This window comes from Ovis canadensis, chromosome 1, assembly GCF_042477335.2.
Source record: "Ovis canadensis isolate MfBH-ARS-UI-01 breed Bighorn chromosome 1, ARS-UI_OviCan_v2, whole genome shotgun sequence".
In the NCBI taxonomy this organism is placed as follows: domain Eukaryota; kingdom Metazoa; phylum Chordata; class Mammalia; order Artiodactyla; family Bovidae; genus Ovis; species Ovis canadensis.
The window spans coordinates 106,568,824-106,589,044 of record NC_091245.1 but is presented as its reverse complement, the minus strand read 5'-3'; the positions used below and the strand labels follow the sequence as shown (position 1 = coordinate 106,589,044).

The window sequence follows — 20,221 nt, the reverse complement described above, 5'->3', positions numbered from 1 at the left end:
AATGGGTTGCCATTTCCTCCTCCAGGGGGTCTTCCCAACTCAGGGATCAAACCTGGGTCTCCTGCATTGCAGGCAGATTCTTTACTGTCTGAGCAACCAGGGAAGCCCTATCATGTAGTTAATTTTATGTTTTATCACTCACTTTATGCCTATGTAAGGATAGGTTACAAGTCTTGCACAGGATTTTCTAATACTTGGGAAATGATAATGATGATGACACAAAAACATCTCATACCCTTCTTGCCATACAATTATTGAATTTTCACATAAAGGCAAACACATCCACCACAGATAAGTTTATTAACTGTAGGCATGATGACTGTTTACTGTTCATTAAGTCATAGTGGATCATCATAAAGGCCTTTGTCCTCTTTGTCTTCACATTGAATCAGCTGGGGAAGACGAGGAGAAAGAAGGGGCTTGGTCTTGCTCTCCCAAGGGTGGCAGAAGCAGAAGAGGTGGTGGAGGAGGAAAGGGTGGCCGAGAGTGTAACTTTATGGAAATACGTTATCATTTCTCTCTGACTTTTTGCTTTTTCATTTCTCTAAATATGTTTCTGTATGGTCCAATCCCTCTCCCCACCATATGCTTTGGTTTCAGAGTCTATATATCATGAAGACTTCATGTAAAAGAAATCAAAAGGAGTCTTGAATAATCAGAACTCTTCTGCCAGATTGTCTAGCACCAGTTTGTTTTCTGACACAGCTTCTCCTTTGTCTTCTTGCTCATGGTCTGGCACTGGTCTGGAAGCACTGCATCAAGTCATCTTCTGTTAATTCCTCTGGTGTGGTGTCTGTTAGCTCTTGAATTTCTCTAAGATCCAAAAGTTGAATCTACGCCCATGTTTTTTTGGGCTATATTAACAATCTCGTAATTTCCTTGATTGGCTCTGTTGTAAATCCTGTGAACGCATGCATAACATCTGAACACAGTTTTCTCCAGTGGGGAGTTATTGTTTCAGGTTTGGTGGCTTTCTTGGGTTTTTCTTTAACAGCGATGGCATCTTCAATAGTGTAATCCTTCTTCCAGACTTATATTCTCTTCATTGAGGACTCTTGTAGCATTGATAATCCTTTCCATAGAGTATCACGTATAATGAGGCTTAAAGATCCTTATAACTGCTGATCTGAAGGCTGAATTAGAGACGTGTTTGGAGGCGAGTTGACCACTTAAGACACCTTCAGTGTTGAATTCATTGGGCTCTGGGTGGCCAGACGCATTGTCCAATATCAAAAGAAGCTTAAAACACAAGGTATTTCCTGACTTCAGGGACAAAGCATTGATGAAACCAATCCAGAGAAAGGGCCTTCTTTTTTATATATCCAAAGACTGGTAACTCCTATTTATCCTTTTCTTTCAAGGCTTTGGGGGTGAGCAGCTTTATAGAAAAGGATGGTCCTGGTCATAAACTAGACCATAGTCTCTGGTACATATCAGGCAATTGAGCATTTTCTTGTAATGTCATGACTGTGCTTCTGGACTTCAGCTAGTAACAGGAGGTAACTATGAAATTATTGCAGAAGTACAGTATATGCCACCGTTAACTTTATGCAGTTACGATTTCCTACTGAATCTTTGTGTTTATCTCAGTGGTACTTTGTGTAGTCTGCGTTTGCATAAGTGTTGATAAATTTTAACTTGCAGAGTCGATTTGTGTATATTTTAACGATAGTTAATGATAAAGTAGACTAGTATCTACATATAGTGTGTGTGTTCATGACATACCTCGCTTTCTCTTAAATGTTTCGTATTCTAGACTGCGGTTTGTCTGAGAGTTGTTTCGAATTGTTGCACATCCCCTTCCATTTTTCCAATAAATTTATTGAAAAAACTCTGCATATAAGTGGACCCATGTAGTTCAATTCCATGTTGTTTAAGAATCAACTGTAATTTCTCGGTGATATCCTCCTCATTGATTGACTTTCTTGCTTTGTATTCCATGTGATTTAATATGTCATTTTTAATGCTCATCTCTCTCATAATTGCTTACTTATATCTTGTCTCCTCCACTAGACTGTGAGTTTCTCACGATTTTTGTATTGTTTATTGCCTTTGAGCAAGTGTTTTTCACGGTGCTGACAAAATATTTGCTGAAGAGTAGACTTTCCTGGGATGCCTGAATGGAGGGTCCTTCTTTCTAGTCATAACGTTCTGTGATTGTAAGTAAAAACTGGGATAGAATTTTAATTTTGTTTCTACCCCTTGTTGTCTTACATTATCATATTTAATTTCAGTCTTTTTAAAAGGACTTATGTGGATGATAAAAATTTAAAAATAAAGAAGCTTAGAATCACAGAGTTTGGAATGCTTCTGTGATTATGTATGTTTTTCTCCCACTTAAGCATTTGTTCATAGCTTCTCTGATGTGACCTTTCAATCTGTTTGGGAACCTCTGGTGACAGGGAGTTCTTCAATTCTGCAGATGCTGTGTCCTGCTCTTGAACACCTCCTCAATTAACATTTTCCTTACTAAACCTGAATCTTCTATATGTCTCTGTTTTTCCTTTGTTCCTAAAAATTGTAACTTACTACCAAGTGTACACAGTATAGTATGTTTCTTTACTATGTTTTTCTTTACTATGCTAAACATACCAAATTTCTTCAGTTCTCTAAATGTCAGACTTTCCACACTTCAGCACCCAAGTTACCTTCCTCTGGATATTAGCCTTTATATTTAAGAAAACTTCTCCTGCATTACATGGTTTTATGAAACTTTTCAAACATATGAACACCCATATACCCGGGCTTCCCCGGTAGCTCAGTGGTAGAGAATCTGTCTGCAGTACAGGAGTTTCAGGAGATAGGGTTCAGTCCCTGGGTTGGGAAGATCCCCTGGAAGAGGGTATGGCAACCCACTATAGTATTCTTGCCTGGAGAATCCGATGGATAGAAGAGCCTGATGGGCTATAGTCCATAGGGTCGCAAAGAGTTGGACACAACTGAAGTGACTTAGCGCACACACACGTACCCATATACCCACCACCTAGCTTCTGCAGTGAAGTTTTCATATATTAATTATGCAGCTCTCCATCTATTTCTCTATCCATCTGTTAATCCTTGTTTGTTTTTTTAAAGCATTTCATAGTGAGTTGTAGATATCTAAACATTTTAGCATGCATATCATTAATTAGAACTCAGTATTCTTTACAGATTTTCTTTTTAGGTAATGTACACATACTGTAGTATAGAAATCTTTAGTGTACCATTCAGTGAGGTTTGTTGTGCCTTTGTTAGGGGGGTGTACTCAACCCCTAAGAAGATAGAGATTCATCACCCCAAAAGCACCTACTTGTCCCTCCAAATCAGTCCCCACATCATCCTCCCTGGTGAAACCACTGTTCTGTTTTTTTATATCATAGATTAGACTTGCCTCTTTTAAAACTTCATGTAAATGGAATCATAGTATTGTTCTGTTACGTAAGCATCTTTCATTTAGCATGATGTTTCTGAGATTCATGAATATTGCTTGTATTACTTAATTTCCTTCCTTTTTATCGCTGAGTAGGAGTCCAGTGTATAAATATACCAATTTATTTCTCATTATTTCTGATTTCTAGCTATCTTGAATAAAGATAGCTCTGACCTTTCTTTAAAAGTTTTGCAGACAAATGTTTCATATCTTTTGGGTCAGCTGTCTAGGGGAGGAATCATTGGTCATAAAGTAGACCTATACTCAGTTTTCTGTGAAATTGCCAGACCTTTTTTCAAAGTCTCTTTCCTTGCACATTGTTTTTAGAGTTCCAGTCGCTACACATCCTCACCAACATTTGGATTTTATTTTTTTTTAATGCCCTCTTGAGAAGGGCTTTTATAGTGATGATCACACTCTGTTGTGATTCAGTGATATGCTTGCCTTCTTGGTCACAAGCACTGTTTTGGAGCCATTGTGTCATATTGATCTTTTTGTGCACTTAAGAAGCTTATTTTTCAAAATCCTAAATGTAAGACTTTAAATTTATCCCCATTATATTTCATCCAATTAATTTGAGAAAATTAGAACTCTGAATCTGTCATCTGTTGGTCTGGTGATCCCTTTTAGCTTTATATTATTTGCAGATTTGATAAGTGTGTTTTCTGGGTGTTTTAGGTTCTGGATGGGATTGCTGAATAGTTCAGGCCCAAAGATAGAGTCCTTTGACACACTACTGGAGACTTCTCTCTTGATTCCATTCAGTAGGATAGGCCAACAGACTATGAATTTATCTCATTATAAAATCATCTAGCTTACGTTTTTGTTTGTTTTCTCACTAGAATTTAAGCTTCATAAGAGTAAGTTTCTGTCATGTATCTGAGCATCTAGAATGGAGATTAAGGCATATAGTTGTTCAATAAATGTTTTTAAATGAATGAGTGAATGATGGATACTAATACATATGAAGATTTTGTCAAAAGCCTTGCTGAAAAAAACTTTCTTTGTTTTCTTGAAATTTCCTGTATTGCAAAATGAAATAAACATGTGGCAACAAAATACTGTTTGGCTTTTTTGCAGAAAAGGAAGTGAATGAACTGATGGAAGAGCTGTTTGAAACTGTGAGTAATGATCTTTGAATGAGAGCTCTGGATACTAAAGCTCTGGATTCTATGCCAAAGAGCTTTGGATTCTTCAGCAAGCTCTGTCCTTTAGTCTCAGGGCCCCTCTCTCCAGAACGGTGGTCTGACCGACCCATTCTCCTTTTAGTCCACCCAAGAGAGAATGTAATGACAGGAGATTTTGGTAACTAATAAACTTTGATTTTCCATATCTTAGTAAAGTTTTCCTTAAGCTTTTAGATAGCCTCTTCAACTATCACATGATAATCCTTAAAGATTGCAAACGAATTTTAGATTATTCTGAGCACAGATAATTCCCTTTCTCGTACATTTCTCTCTTAAAAGATAATCTGATCATTTCGAGTTATCTGTGGTGTGTCTTTTACCACTACAAGGTGATAGAGAAACTTTTTTTCTGGCATAAAGATTATTCCGTGTGCAGAACTGTGCAAGCCCAGAAGTGAGAGAGATTCCAATGCAAGCTCTTTCTGTGTGCTAGCATTATTGAAGTCCTGTAAACTAGTCTTCATTTTCCCCTGTCACTGCTGAAGTGACTTTTACATGCCCATTCCCCAGGAAAATCCTTCTTTTCCTTTGCCCTCAGTTTCAAGATGAGATGGGATTCTCCAACATGGAAGATGACGGCCCAGAAGAGGAGGAACGTGTGGCTGAGCCTCGGCCTAACTTTAATACCCCTCAAGCCTTACGGTAGGCTAACCAAAGACCTTGAAAGCTAGAGTAGAGGAAAAGTGTATGTCTGAGAGGGAGTTTTGAGAAGTTTTGGTTAACAATTTCTCATCCCTGACTACCTGCTGTTACTGTTATAAGGATGCTGAGCCCCATGGGGGTGTTGGGTGTGAAGTGAATAATTCTCCTTCTTATGGGGCAGTGCAGCTCTAGACCAAGCTGTATCTGTTTGGGAAGGGAGAAAAAGCAGTAGCTGGCATCCATAGCAGCTTCTCCAGGGGAGTGGTGCTGGAGAGGTGTGTAGGACTCTGTGTGGCCAGCCACAGAAGCTACCCCAAAGTTTAATAGCCACCATGTCCCTTTTGTTCTTCTGTTTGCTGTTAACATCTAGTAAAAGTTAATGAACCTTCGTTAATCTCCAGGGCATTAACTGAACAAACCATGAAGCACCTGCGGTAATGCCCTGGAGTCTGAAATATGTTTACTGTCCTCTTCACATGAATTAGCACTTCTGTTGTCCCACCCAGAAGGTAGAGGCTTTAATTTTTCCCCCTATATTTGTGATGAGTTTGCAGAGTTCATCCGTACTTTGTTGTTATTCATTCGGAGTAGCAGCATACTGTCATTAGGTATTGGCTAGATGTCAGGGTATGGTTTGTGCCTTGGGTGGAACAAAGCAAAACCCAAGGATTCATAGCCTTTAATTAGTCTTGTGCTTTAACTGGAGAGCTCTGGATCCATCTGAAAGCTAGACCTTCAGGTAACGTGCAATTTAGTGAAAAAGACAAGGTACACTAACCAATGTGTAAAAGTCAGAAGCATCAGCCATTCTCCATTACATTAAATACCATAATATAATCACAAAAGAAATCTCAAGAGTTCCTTCCCCCCTGCCCAGGTTTGTTGAGTTATAACTGGCAGATAAGATTGGAAAGCATTGAAAGTGCACAGTGTGATGATTTAATATACATATCAATTGCAGAAGGATTTCCCCAATGAAGTTAATTAATACTTCTGTCACCTTACATATTTACCTCTCTCTTTTGGAGAACATTTTCAAGATATCTTAGAGTCTGTATTTTGACCCACTTCTCCCAACATTTCATAGAAAAAAATTCTAGTGTAGCAGAATAGAACCTAAGCACTTTTTATCATGGGATTTGATCAGTAAACATATTTCATTTCCACCATGCACCTCTGTGTATGAACTTTAAAAATTTGGGAATTACATAATTACTTAAAAATTCTTATTCCAGTTCAGTTACCTTCTGATATTTAGTTGCTCTGCTTGGGCTGCTGCTGCTTTTTTTTCAGCTGGAAATGCTAACCTAGCTTAATATTTGAATAATTAAAATATCACATGGAAAGTGCTAACTGTGCTCCCCTTATTGCCTGTCCATCCAAGTAATTCTTCCTAGAATCAGGTGCAGGCTCTTTTCCTTATCTAGCTTTTTTCCTGCTTCTGTTCTTCTGTTCCTCTGCTAGTTATGCAGATAATCCAGAGTTTTCAGTTCTCAGTAAAACTGTATGGAGGACAGTCTCATTCTTTAGATTTTCACCCTGTGCCTGTCCATTCTTGCAGTAAATACTGTAAAAAGAAACATAGTTTTTATCCTCAGAGGCTATTGAAAAAAATATTATCATTTAGCTCTTGCTACAGTCTAGAGGATTTATTGAATTACAATAACCTGCTGGTCATAGCTGCTTGAGCAGGTTGTATGCTGATTTCATAGAGTAGCAACTTTTGCTTAATCACTTGAGTGTCTTCTGCGTCTGCCTCAGAACTAGCATTTGGATTCTCACTTCAGCCCCTGACAGTCTCTCTCTGCCTCTCAGGAGGTACAGGTGGGGGAGGGTAGCGAAAGAAAGCTTGGAGGAGGAATTTATTCAGAGGCTAATGCTTGGTAGCGTAATGCCTGAACCACCTTCTCACTGTTCACCTGAGCTGCCATGTACTTTAGGGCCTCCCAGGTGGCAGTAGTGGCAAAGAACCCGCCAGCCAGTGCAGAAGACGCAGGAAATGTGGGTTCAATCCATGTTTCAGGAAGAGCCCCTGGAGTTAGGAAATGGCAACCCACTCCAGTATGCTTGCCTGAGAAATCCCATGGATGGAGGAGCCTTGTGGGCTACAGTCTATAGGGTCGCAAAGAGTCAGACAGGACTGAAGTGACTTAGCATGCGTGTAGGCACCATATGTTTTAATTTATGCCCTTTCTACTCCATGCTAGAAAATCTTTGAGTTTTTAAGAAAGGAAGTCAGGGCAGCCTGAATGAATAGGAGCTGGACTACAGGAAATGCTAGACCTGGGGTGGGAGTAACAAACAGCTAGCTTAGAGAACAGATGTTGTGCTTTGGGAAGATTCTGTACCACCATTAAGAATAAGCCCTGATTAATGTAACTCTCTGTGGGATGTGAAAATCGTGGGTTCCTATTAGCTCCTTGGCTGCTTTGTTATCCAGACGTTACTGTATGTTTAGATTTTAGTTCAATTTTACCTTTATTAATATATTACTTAGAGTACTGATTGTAGAAGAATAGGTGGAGGACGATTCAGAACCATCTTATTTGAATCTTTGCTAACAACTATGGGAGAAGATTTGGGTAGGCTAGGAGTTTGCCTGTTGGCTAAAGTGAGACTTGAGGATTAGCAGTAGATGGAAGTTGCTCAGACTGGCTTAGCCCATGGTAGGAGGGAACTGGATGTTGTTTTGGACCCATGGAAATATTCAAATCCAGTCATCTCCCTGTGGGGGATAGGTTTGAGGAGCCACTGGCCAACTTACTAAATGAGCAACATCGCACCGTGAAGGAGCTACTTGAACAGCTGAAGATGAAGAAATCTTCAGCCAAACAGCAGCAGGAAGTAGAGAGGGTTAAGCCCCAGAGGGAGAAGGTTCATCAAACTCTGATTCTAGACCCAGCGCAGAGGAAGAGGCTGCAGCAGCAGATGCAGCAGGTAAGGCTCTTCTTGGTAATGTTAATATTGGATCACCTTCATCTTTTGAGATGAAGCCAAAAATTAGCAGCTTGTGAAAGTCAGAAATAGGTGTCTTGGTAACCACAGGACCACAGCATCTTCACGTCAGTCAGGACCTTGAAAGGCCACCGCGTTCATGTCTATATGGCTCAGGTCAGAATGCATGTCAGGACTCTGATAGTTTTCAGAATGATAGATTTCTAAGAATCTAGAAATCTTTCTGAATTTCACAGCTTAACTGCCAGAGTAGGTTTTTTTAATTTTTCTTTTATTATCTTAGTCCCTCTAGTTTGAAGTTACATTTCTCCTGGTTCTGTCAGTTTGTTCAGGTAAAACACATCTGAGAAAAAACGTTTACACCAAGGTGCTATGTTGTTCTCATAGTCTCTCTACAGAGTAAAACATGTAGGATAAAGTCACGAACATCTTGGTAAGGTCTTCTGGGTTCCTGAGATGACAACATCATAACATGTCACACTGTATTATTTTCTTTCCCTCCCCAGCATGTTCAGCTCTTGACTCAAATTCACCTTCTCGCCAGTTGCAACCCCAGTCTCAGTTCGGAGGCCAGTACCACCAGGATATTTCTTGTAAGGTTTCAGATATTCCTAAATCTAAAGAATTGTGTGTGCAGTTAGTTAGGAAGTCATTTCTCACAGATGTTGACTCATCATAAGCGACATTTATTCTCCTCTCCCGTTTGTATTGGTAGATGTTCGGATGGCTTCCTATGTTTGCTGTAAAAACATACGTTACTGCTTCCCATGAAGGACAGAGAGTGTATTCAATTGTCTGTGACTGTTTCTCTTACCTTTTTATTGGGTGCTCTTCCTCACCTGAAGATCCTCCCATCTTAGGCTTTTGTACTTCTCTTTTTATTGAATTCCTTATTTATTAAGCTTGATATCAGTGTTTTATGTATAAAATTAATTTTGCTCATGGCATTTTGAAATATTTTGGAGGAAGGGCTTTTAATTTAAAATTTTGGGGAATTCCTTGGTGGTCCAGTGGTGTAGGATTCGTTGCTTTCACTGTTGGGGCCCAGGTTCATTCCCTAAGTGGGGAGCTAAATAAGATCCTGTGAGCAGCAGGGAATGGGCAAAAAATTCACATTTTAAAATGTGAACTTGGGGGGCAATAATAGCGATATTCTTTGCCTCTCAGGTAATTCTCTCTGGAATCTGAGGTGCCTCATAGTCAGAACTTCCTTGGATAGGCAGTAGATTATGTTTCCCTCTTACTGTGTCCAGGGGATCATGAGAAATATCTTGTTCTAGGTGTTACTCAGAGAAACAAACAAAGAATTATTATTATTACTCTTTTAGGTAATGGCTCTCACTGTTAAGAATTTTAATTCCAGCTGGAGAGCTAGGTCATACATCCGAAAGGCTCAGGAGCCCTGAAACTAGAATAAAACAGGAGCAAATTAACGGATCACAGACGCCTAAACATCTGAGGACTCAGCGAAAGAGCAGTCTAGATGGAAAACGTTAATTATGAGAGTCCTTAGGATGACTTTTATCTGTTTTTATTTTGTTGTAGGAAAGACTGGTTTTCTCTCAGAGGCTAAGGGCTACTGGTATTAATTGTCTGGAACTTAGATGTCCTTTGTGTCCTATTTTCCCAGAAAGAGCTGGGAACCTTTGCTCAAAGCTCCATCGCCCTCCATCATCAGTTCAACTCCAAGTTTCAGACCTTGTTCCAACCCTGTAACCTGATGGGAGCCATGAAGCTTATTGAAGACTTCAGCACACATGTCAGCGTTGACTGGAGTCCTCGAAAGACTGTGAAGAAGACTGGTAGGGAACAGATGGTCTGCTCTAAGTGTTTTCTTGCAGTGCGAGGTGGCCGTCTTATCCCACAGACCACTAATAATTTCCTAGGGTTGGAGGAGATGGGTATTTGTAATTTCTTTCCTCTCTCTTTTATCCTTCCTTTGTGTTCATTACCTAACTTGGACAACTAGGTAATAATACTTGGGTTTAAGTATAGGATGCAGTCAGTGAACAGGACAGGGATGTGGGAGGTAGAGATGCGGGACTCATTGCTAATAATTGGACTTAAATAGACATGAGGGGAAGTATTAGGAGTTAGGGCAAGACAAACTGGTATCAAGATAAAGGTGAAAGTCAAGTGGTAAAGTCAGGTTGTATTTATTAGGTTTTTACTCTCTTCATTAGGATCATTTTATTTCCCATGATTATAGTAGTATCTCCAATTATGTTGATTTGGGAGTTAGGAACAAAGTAAAAATGTTGTACATTTGCCTGTTCAGTATTTCAAAGAAATGTCCAGGTTTGATTTCTACCGTTCATTGGTCTTTGGTTTTAAGTAAATATTTGCCATTCCCTTAATCAAATATTTGTTTCTGATTTGTTCCTGGCTTAGCAAATTAGTTGTGGCTTGATCTGGATTCAGATTTGTCTTTGGATTTGATTTTAAATCCCTGACTCTTACAATTCAATAGACTATAGTTGAATTTAAGGGCATTATATGATAGACACAGACAACTTTTTTAGTTATATTTTGGTAATGAAAATTTACACCAGACTACAGTTATAACTTGGGCTTTGAAGGTGGGTCTGTGGTATAGAATCAGCCTGCCAGTGGAGACGCGGGTTCAGTCCCTGGGTCGAGAAGATCTCCTGGAGTGGGAAATGGCAACCCATTCCAGTATTCTTGTGTTGGAGAATCCCTTGATCAGAGGAGCCTGTTGGGCTACTCTGATAGGATTGCAAAGAGTTGGATGCAACTGTGCGTGCATGCACAGTTATAAGTTACATGTATAGGGTCCTGTGTTTTTCTTCTGGGGATATAAAAATAACATTGTTGCAAGCAGAAATATAGCTCTAGAGGTATTTATCTCTGGAAAGACAGAAATGCCTGGAAATTGAGAGGCTTAGACAGCAAGATAGAAATGAATGAGACTGAATTGTCTCATGCTCTTTATGGTTTTTTTGTTCCCAACCTCAGGAGGAATCTGGGAGAATTTAATGAAAGTTGAGTAAGAATCAAATAGAAATTTGGAATACCAGATTTGTGAGGGAGATTAAAGAAGTTGGAATCTTATCCTGGAAGGAAGCATTGTTGAAGGTCACTTTTCTTTCAAGGATTTAAAGGGGGAAGGAGGTAAAAATTTTTTGAACATACGCTGAAGTGAAGTGAAGTCGCTCAGTCGTGTCCGACTCTTTGCAACCCCGTGGACTGTAGCCCACCAGGCTCCTCCATCCATGGGATTCTCCAGGCAAGAGTACTGGAGCGGGTTGCCAGGTATTACTTGGTACTTTATAAGTGTTTATGTTCTTAGTGTGTTAAGTGTTTCACACAGGAAACAAAAAGACAATCAGTTTTTAACTTTATCTTTTTGATACATGTTAGGCTGATAATGATTGTGGAGACTTTTGGGAGAGGGGTATGTTATGGAAGGGCATCACGTTAGGTAGGGTTGGCTCTCTCTAAATGCCAAGATGCATTCAGAAGCTTTTGTGAAGCCCTCTTTTGTTCTGGAGTTTCATTTATCATGATTTTTTTTTCTTATAGCCTGTAAATTGCCCTGTTTGCCGAAACAAGTGGCTTGGATCCTAGCCACAAGCAAGGTTTTCATGTATCCAGAGTTACTTCCAGTGTGTTCTCTGAAGGCCAAGAATCCCCAGGATAAGATTTTTTTCACCAAGGCGGAAGACAAGTAAGGATTTACTGGGTGGGGAGAAAAGCACAAAATATACTGAGATAATACGATTATACTGTATAATGAGGAATGGACACAAAGGAGAGCAGTGTAGATGGACAGAGGGCTACGGTATGTGCATGTTCCAGCAGTGCCAAATACAGCTCTTTTCAGGGGATGGCATACACGTTTTGGAAATATTTTAAGTTGTTTTTTGTCTTTTATAGTAAAAACTAACCTCATAATGCTGTTAGCGGATAATTTTCAAGGAAAACATTTTTATCCGTTATCCTGACAACCCTTACACAATAATTTTTCTCTCTGTATTTATGTAACTGTTGGCAATTTAAGTATAATTTTGTTTTGCTTTTTTTAAGTGAAGTGAGTGTCATTTAAGTGAAGTCGCTCAGTCGTGTCCACTTAAGATATTCTTGACCTTTCTTTTCTGCATTCCATGCTGTAGCATTGTCTTTTTTTTTTTTTTTTTGTCTCTGTATATTGTCCTTTCAGGCAGTATTAACGGCCCTATCATAGTCCTTTTGTTTGCCACTTTTCCCTCCCTTTCTTGTTTAGCTGTTCTAAATGAGGCTTCACCAAGGATCTTTGTGCACAGGGCTTTTGAAACTCTTTGAGTTTTTATCTCTTTGGGTAAATTCTCAAGAGTGAGATTATTTGATAACAGTTATGAACACTTTCCTGGCTCTTGATGTGTTTCCCCACTGCCGTCAGCGAATATGTATACAGGTAACTAACTGAGTATGTTATGTTGTGAGATGGTGTTGGTGTGGATTTAATATGTCTAATATGGTGCCCAATATTCATTTTATATTTGTTTTTTTAGGGCCATTCTTCTTCTCTCAAACTTTGTTCGTATTATTATTGTAAATTGTTGTGACATTTATTAGTGATTTATGCTTGGTTTTCCCTCTTCTCACTTGATGCGAACTCCTCACTGAGTCTTACTCTCATAGTCCTTCTTAGTTCCCAGTAATTATCTGAAATTTTCTGTTGAGTTTCCGTTAATGTGTACAAGACTTAGATGTAGGAGAAGTAGGTTGCAGAATGTGGAGTTCGTCTGGGAGGCTTTTCAGCAGGATGGACTCTCAAGCGAGATTGAGTGTCACTGCCCGCTTCTCAGTTTGTTAGCTTTAGGACTGAAGCACTTTGAAGGGACGGAGTTTCCCAAGCCTCTGATCAGCAAGTACCTTCTCACTTGCAAGACTGCCCATCAGCTGACAGTGAGAATCAAGAACCTCAACATGAACAGAGCTCCTGACAACATCATTAAAGTAAGTGCTCCCTGCACGCTCCACTGGGCACCTTGGCTGAGTGCAGCCTTTCCTTTTCTTTTTCTCAGTCTCAGTGAACAGCCTTTTATCTAACGCTGCTGCTGCTGCTGCTGCTAAGTCGCTTCAGTCGTGTCTGACTCTGTGCGACCCCATAGACGGCAGCCCACCAGGCTCCCCTATCTGTGGGATTCTCCAGGCAAGAACACTGGAGTGGGTTGCCATTTCCTTCTCCAATGCATGAAGGTGAAAAATGAAATGAAGTCGCTCAGTCGTGTCCGACTCTTAGCAACCCCATGGACTGCAGCCCACCAGGCTCCTCCGTCCATGGGATTTTCCAGGCAAGAGTAGTGGAGTGGGGTGCCATTGCCTTCTCCGTTATCTAACGCTAGTCCCTCCTAATTGCTCACTAGCCCTCTTTCCTTTCCAAGGACATTGATATATTATTTTCCTATGGAGTACCATCTTCTTCCCCTGTTATGGATATTTCTGCAAAATTGTTCAAATGTAAAAATACTTATCAAATTTGTTTTCCTCTAGCTGTTCATTTTTTTTCCCCACTCTAAACCTTCTTCACAGAGTAGGCAACAGTCCACTTATATCCTTCTTAATTCTTTATACTTGGATATTTATATCAAGGTTATGAAGTATACTTTAAAGTGGGGGTCCCCAGGCCACACAGCTGTTCTCAGTTGCTAACACCCCGCCTGAGCTCCACCTCCCGTCACATCAGCAGTGTAGATTCTCAAAGGAGCACAAACCCCACTGTGAACTGCGTGCGCAGGAGGGTCTTAGTTGCCAGCTTCTTATGAGAATCATCCTAAAACCATCCATGGGTCCCCCACCCCATCCTGTGGAAAAATTGCCTTCCACAGAATTGGTCTCTGGTGCCAGAAAGGTCAGGGACCACTGCTCTAAAGAGTAAAATACCTCTGTGAATCTTGTCATGAAAAACAATCCTTTTTCTCCCCATTTCCTGCTAAGCAAGGTTTCTGCAGGGATGGTCCATTCACCTCTATGTCTAGGACCTAGGTAGCATGCTTAGAATTGCTGCCAATTGATTTTTTGGATTTAGGCCTTCTCTGTTAAAGTGAAACCATGGAAGATGAAGACAGTTCTCGCCACACTCTCATTGCTTCACCTCAGTTATATCTCAGTGTAAGCTGGATTTTTTCCAGAGTTTACATTATAAGCAGTGTGTAAAAACCCCTCACAGCTGAGCCAGGTGGTGTATCATGATTACTTTGCTTTTCCTGCTGAGTATTTTGTTTCTCCTGGGTTGATGATTGCATTTTTGGAGGGTGAGTGGGACTTGGTTTACTATGTACTTATTACCAGCTCATTGCAGTCTGCTTACGTTTCATAACTCTCTTCTCAGCATGCTCTGGTATTTTAGGTGCCCCGCCGTCACCCTCGTCGTCCTGCGAAGTCCTCCGCAGGGCGCTCTGATGCCGCTCCGCTCGACCCACGCTGCTCTCTTGGCTTGCGCACGGATATCTTCTCTGGCTTTCTCTTCGCGCTTCTCCTGGGGTTCCGTCTCGCCTCTTGCTTGGGCTGGGCCCTCCTCTCCCTCTCTTTAGGAGTATCTTTGCTTCTCTTTTGGGGTTCCATCTCGCCTCTTACTTGGGTTGGCCCTCCTCTCCCTCTCTTTAGGAGTATCTTTACTTCTCTTTTGGGGTTCCGTTTTACCTCTTACTTGGGTTGGCCCCTCCTCTCCCTCTCTTTAGGAGTATCTTTACTTCACTTTTGGGGTTCTGTTTTACCTCTTACTTGGGTTGGCCCCTCCTCTCCCTCTCTTTAGGAGTATCTTTACTTCTCTTTTGGGGTTCCGTCTCGCCTCTTGCTTGGGTTGGCCCTCCTCTCCCTCTCTTTAGGAGTATCTTTACTTCTCTTTTGGCTGTGCTGGCTCTCTGTGGCTTCACAGGCTGCTCTCTGGGTGTGCAGAGTGGGGCTCCCCTCCAGCTGAGGTGTGTGGGCTTCTCATTGCAGTGGCTTTTCTTGTTCTAGGTCACAAACTGCAGGCCATGCGGGCTTCAGTAGTTTCAGCGCGTGGGCTTGGAGGTGTCGTGGGGGACTAGTTGCCCTGCGGCGTGGGGAATATTCTAGGAGCAGGGATTGAACCCGTGTCCCTTGCACTGTCACATGGATTCTTCGCCTCTGGACCACTAGGGAAGTCCGGATCCTCTTATTTCTGAATCCCACAACTTTTTGGCCTTGTTTTAGTGGAGCACATCCTATATTTGAGAAAAAAATTTTTAGATTGATATTGCTTGTGTTCATGGTATATCGTGACATGACTTGACCAATGCAGTTTCCCAGTTTTGCTATTGTGCTGTATGCCTACTTTTTATATATAACTGTTGTTACTTTGTAACAAATGTACATAAGACCTGTCTACAAAACTATAATTATTCAAAATTAAAAGTTTGAAATATGTCTGTGTTCTTTTCTCCCACGTTAGTGGGTTTAACATTCTAGGTTGAAAATCACTTTAGTCAGAACAGTTTAATGACTCCATTTTCTTCTAGTTTCTAGCACCGGCTCTTTCGAACGTTGATGTTCTTTTGACTCTTGAACCTTTATTTGACATGTGTTTTTTTCTCTTCCTCTAGGAGTACATAGGGTTTTCTTTTTTCTCCAGTATTTTGAAATTCATGATAATATACCTTACTATGTGTCTGGTTTTACCAGTTACGCCAGGTACTTGATAAACTTCGCTTTGGAAACTCACAGGTCCCAGTATGGGAAATGGACTTGAGTCTTGCATTGCTGGTCTCCTCCCCTTCTTTTGGTTGCTGTCTCCTGTGGTGCTCAGTGGTCAGATGGCAGACCTCTCAGGCTAGCCCCCTCGTCTTGCCTTTCTTCTTTTCTCCCCTCACTCTGTCTTCTTCTTGTATTTTCTGGGATATTATTTCATCGTTTTTTTCTAACCCTTCTGCTGAGGTGAGTTGTTACTTCTTCTGTCATAATAGCTAATAGCTTTTGTTGTTGTTTATTGACTATTCTTTAATAGCTGGTGGCAGAGGCTTGTGGGAAAGCAGTAGAGGAAGGAGGCTAGAGTTTTCTCGTGTGTGCTTGGCCAGCATTGTACACCTGTCCTAGTGTGCCTGACAGCCTCAGCTGAGAGACCGTCCTTTGCTCCGTGGCTTCTGCCAGGGTAGGGCTGCATCAAACAAGAGGGAGCATTCAGGGTCTCACTGCCCCTTCAACAAATTTAAAACCTGTCTTCCTTATCTTGACCAGTTTTTAGTTCTTCCACTTCTGGAGGTATCTGCTGTCTTATCCTTTTGCCTGTCTCTGACATCAGTTTAGTTGGCCCTTACCTTTTCTCCACATGGTATTTGGCTTTCTTCATTGTCCTGTGTCACTTGCCACTTATCTGTCGGCTCTTTAGCTTTGAAGATTTTGTTACTTTTACCTTTTATTTCATTTCTCCTTTTATCTTTAAAAATTTCCCATCTGTTGTTTTCATGGCGTTTCACAGGGAATAGAGACAAATGGGTGTGTTTAATCCGCCTGATTTGTTTGTTTGCTTTCTTTTATTGTTTATTTATGTGTTTTTCTGTGCTAGGTCTCTGCTGCTGTGTGAGCTTTTCTCTAGGTGGTGGTGAGTGGGGGTTACTCTAGCTGCTGTATGCAGGCTTCTCGTTGTGGTGGCTTCTCTTGTGGAGCACAGGCTCTGGGGCATGCAGGCTTCAGTAGTTGCTGCCACTGGCCTCTAGAGCACAGGGTGAATAGTTGTGGCGATGGCCTTAGTTGCCTTGAGGCGTGTGGGATCTTAATTTCCTGAGCAGGGATTGAACCTAGTCCCTGGCACTGGATGGTAGATCCTTCACCACTTGACCACCAGGGAAGTCCCTCATCACTGATTTGTACTTGACTGTCTTTCCACTGTCTGTAAGCTCCTTGAGAGCAGGGATTGCCTCCTTATTTGTATGCTCGGCTTGTAACACAGTGCCCAGTGCTTATTGTCAGCATAAGCTCATTCCCCTGTTTGTTCACCCTGGAAACTGAACTGTCTCAGTCTTTCCGTTCTTCTTTCCTTCCCTTCCAATATTCCTTGCACCATTATTTGCTTAAAAGGAAGCTTCCCTGTGGTCAGGATAAGGATTAATAAGGCACTCCCATTGTGGCTGCTGAGCAGGAGCAAATTTTCGATAAGATGACTAACCATCCGCTTCCTTTTCTCTGTGACCTAAGCTTTTCTGGTGACCAGAATAGAGCTTATCAGAAGATACTAAGTAATGATAAAATATTTATTAATTGGAGATTAACTTAATTTGAAATGCAGAGCAGTCAGTATATGCTGTTTTTTTGTGTGTGTGTATATATATGTGTGTGTGTGTGTGTTTCTCAGACCGCTGCCCACCATACTCCTCAACCTGACGAGAGCAGTTTCTAGAAGGAATGTGACTCTTGCTTTATTTTTTCACACTCAGTTTTATAAGAAGACCAAACAGCTGCCCGTCTTAATGAAGTGCTGTGAAGAGATCCAGCCGCATCAGTGGAAGCCGCCTGTAGAGAGGGAAGAACACCGGCTTCCTTTCTGGTTAAAGGTACAGCGCTCCTCCTCAGTGTGTCAAGAGCAGAATTTCTGGTCACTACGAACCTGGCAGGATGTTCAAGGCCTGCTTTACACCTCTGCTGCTTTAGCTGTAAAATTAGGACTTAAGAAATCTTCAGTCACCTTTCCTCTCCTATTTCTCCACCTCCCTCCCTCCCTCCCCTACCAGTGATTCTCTAACCTTTTAAAAATAGTGGTTAACATGATAGTTTCTTAAAGGAAATTCAGGGAGTTTCTAGAGTATAAAATCGGGATGTAGTCTTCTTAGAAATATCTGCCATTCTGCAGAAAAATCCTTCTTAAAAGAAGTCTTAAGACTGTCTTGTAAAGGCACCTAATATCTAGAAAGCCCAATTATTTTTCCCTAACTCTAGCATGGGGTATATCTGAGTGTTCTTATTCCCATTAGGCCAGTCTGCCGTCCATCCAAGAGGAAATGCGGCACATAGCTGATGGTGCCAGAGAGGTCGGAAATGTGACCGGAACCACTGAAATCAACTCAGACCCAGGCCTAGGAAAAGGCAGCTCAGAACTGGAGAGTGAAACTCGGTATCCACTGCTACTGCCTAAGGGTGTAGTCCTGAAGTTAAAGCCAGTTGCCAACCGTTTTTCTAGGAAGGCTTGGAGACAGAAGCGGTCCTCAACCCTGAAGCCCTTCTTTTTTGGACCCAGCCCCTCTCTCCAGCCTAGCTGCAGCTCTGGGAAGACACCAGCTAGGTCAGCTCACTCAGAAGCCCCTCCAAGCAAAATGGTGGTCCGGATTCCTCCCCTGATCCAGCCAGCCACAGTCTTACAGGCAGTGCCAGGTGGCCCTCCTCTGGGGGTCCCTGGGGGGGATAGTTTTGAGTCTCCAGCAGCGCTGCCAGCTACAGCTGCTGAGGCCAGGACCAGCTTCCCTCTGCCTGAGCCACAGACCTTGCTCTCCTCTGCCCCTGTGCCCAAGCTAATGCTGCCCTCACTTGCTCCTTCGAAGTTTCGAAAGCCATGTGTGAAACGGAGAGCCTCCAAGAGAAAGGGACCCAAGGCCTCTCTCTGTCTGAAGCCTGCCCCTCTCATCCGCCCTGCGCCTGTTTTCTTCACTGTTCCTGCCACCACGGTCAAGGTTGTGAGCCTCGGCGGTGGCTGCAGCATGGTGCAGCCTGTCAGTGCAGCTGTGGCCCAAAGTCCGCAGACCATCCCCATCACCACGCTGTTGGTCAACCCTGCTCCCTTCCCCTGTTCGTTGAACCAGCCCCTTGTGGCCTCCTCCATCCCTCCCTTAATTGTCTCTGGCACCTCTGTGAATCTTTCTGTACCATCTACCCCTGAAGATAAAGCCCCAGTGAATGTAGACATAGGTTGTCCCTTGACTGAGGGGAAAAATGCCTTTCAAGGCCTTGAACCCAAATTAGAACCTCGGGAACCCTCTCCTCTCTGTGCTGCTGTCTTCCCCAAAGAGGAGCACAGCCCAGGGCCTCCAGCTACAGACAGAGTGTGCCAGGAACAGCTGTCGGAGAGCAGTGCCTATGGCTGGACTGTTATGAAAACAGAGGAGGGGAGACAGGCTCCTGAACCATTGCCTCAGGGCTTACGAGAATCTCTGAACACCTGCCCTGAGGATTTAGAGGAAATCGTTAAGATGGAGCCTAAAGACCCTGGGGACGACACCTGTGGCGGATCCCTGGAGCAGGACAGCCATGATGAAATCAAGGAGGAACGCTCTGTGGAGTTGGACACTGGCTTCCCAAGTGAGGAGCCAGGCAGGCCTAGAGAGGGGAAGAAACAGACAGGCCTACAGCAGGAGGAGGAGAGGAGTCAAGCAGCTCAGACCCTTTCAGCTTCTCAAGAGCCTCCTGGTGAAGGAAACTCAGGCGATGTGAGCAAAGAGTCCCCGAGGGATGCTTCCTTTTCCACTGACCCTGAAATGGTGCTTAGCAGCCCCCTGGGGAAGCCTGAAGACTTATCCAGCGTCGATGGTCAGTCAGTGGGGACCCCAGCAGGACCAGAAGCTGCAGGAGAGAAGGATGGGCCAGAGGAAGAGGAAGAAGAGGACTTTGATGACCTTACCCAGGATGAGGAAGATGAGATGTCATCAGCTTCTGAGGAATCTGTACTTTCTGTCCCAGAACTCCAGGTGAGAGTTGGGCACTCTTCTCCAATATTTTGTGGATTCAGTAATAGATTTATTGATAGGTCACCTGCTTGCTTTTTCCAGTAGAGATAGTTGTAAAATCATTTTTGACTTTTGAATGTATTACGGAGCATAGTTTGGGAGTTGAAGTAAGAGAAGAGGGAAAGAGTTCGGTGTTACATATTATATTTGATTTAAACTCATTTAAACATTAAATAGAATTTCCTGAGCACAATTTAAATGACTAAAAGAAGAAAAAGGGTCATTAGTATGGACCCTGGGAAAGGAAAATTACATTCAAGGGAAACCTTTCAAAGCTCATCTGCTCAGGGACTCCCTGGTGGTCCGGGGGTTAGGATTTGGTGCTTTCACTGCTCAGAACTGGGCTAGATTTCTGG

General features: G+C 42.2%; 1 protein-coding gene across 3 annotated transcripts in view; it reads left to right on the top strand.

Annotated features, from left to right (window-relative positions):
- GON4L (gon-4 like) overlaps positions 1 to 20,221 on the top strand; it is a 90,765-nt gene that overhangs the window by 56,806 nt on the left and 13,738 nt on the right. For all 3 annotated transcript variants that reach the window (XM_069543884.1, XM_069543894.1, XM_069543887.1), the window contains exons 13-21: positions 4,490 to 4,530; positions 5,135 to 5,238; positions 7,977 to 8,175; positions 8,700 to 8,786; positions 9,824 to 9,995; positions 11,737 to 11,881; positions 13,002 to 13,152; positions 17,589 to 17,705; positions 18,123 to 19,826. In XM_069543884.1, coding sequence (XP_069399985.1) covers positions 4,490 to 4,530; positions 5,135 to 5,238; positions 7,977 to 8,175; positions 8,700 to 8,786; positions 9,824 to 9,995; positions 11,737 to 11,881; positions 13,002 to 13,152; positions 17,589 to 17,705; positions 18,123 to 19,826 — 2,720 coding nt within the window. The remainder of the gene's footprint in view (positions 1 to 4,489; positions 4,531 to 5,134; positions 5,239 to 7,976; positions 8,176 to 8,699; positions 8,787 to 9,823; positions 9,996 to 11,736; positions 11,882 to 13,001; positions 13,153 to 17,588; positions 17,706 to 18,122; positions 19,827 to 20,221) is intronic.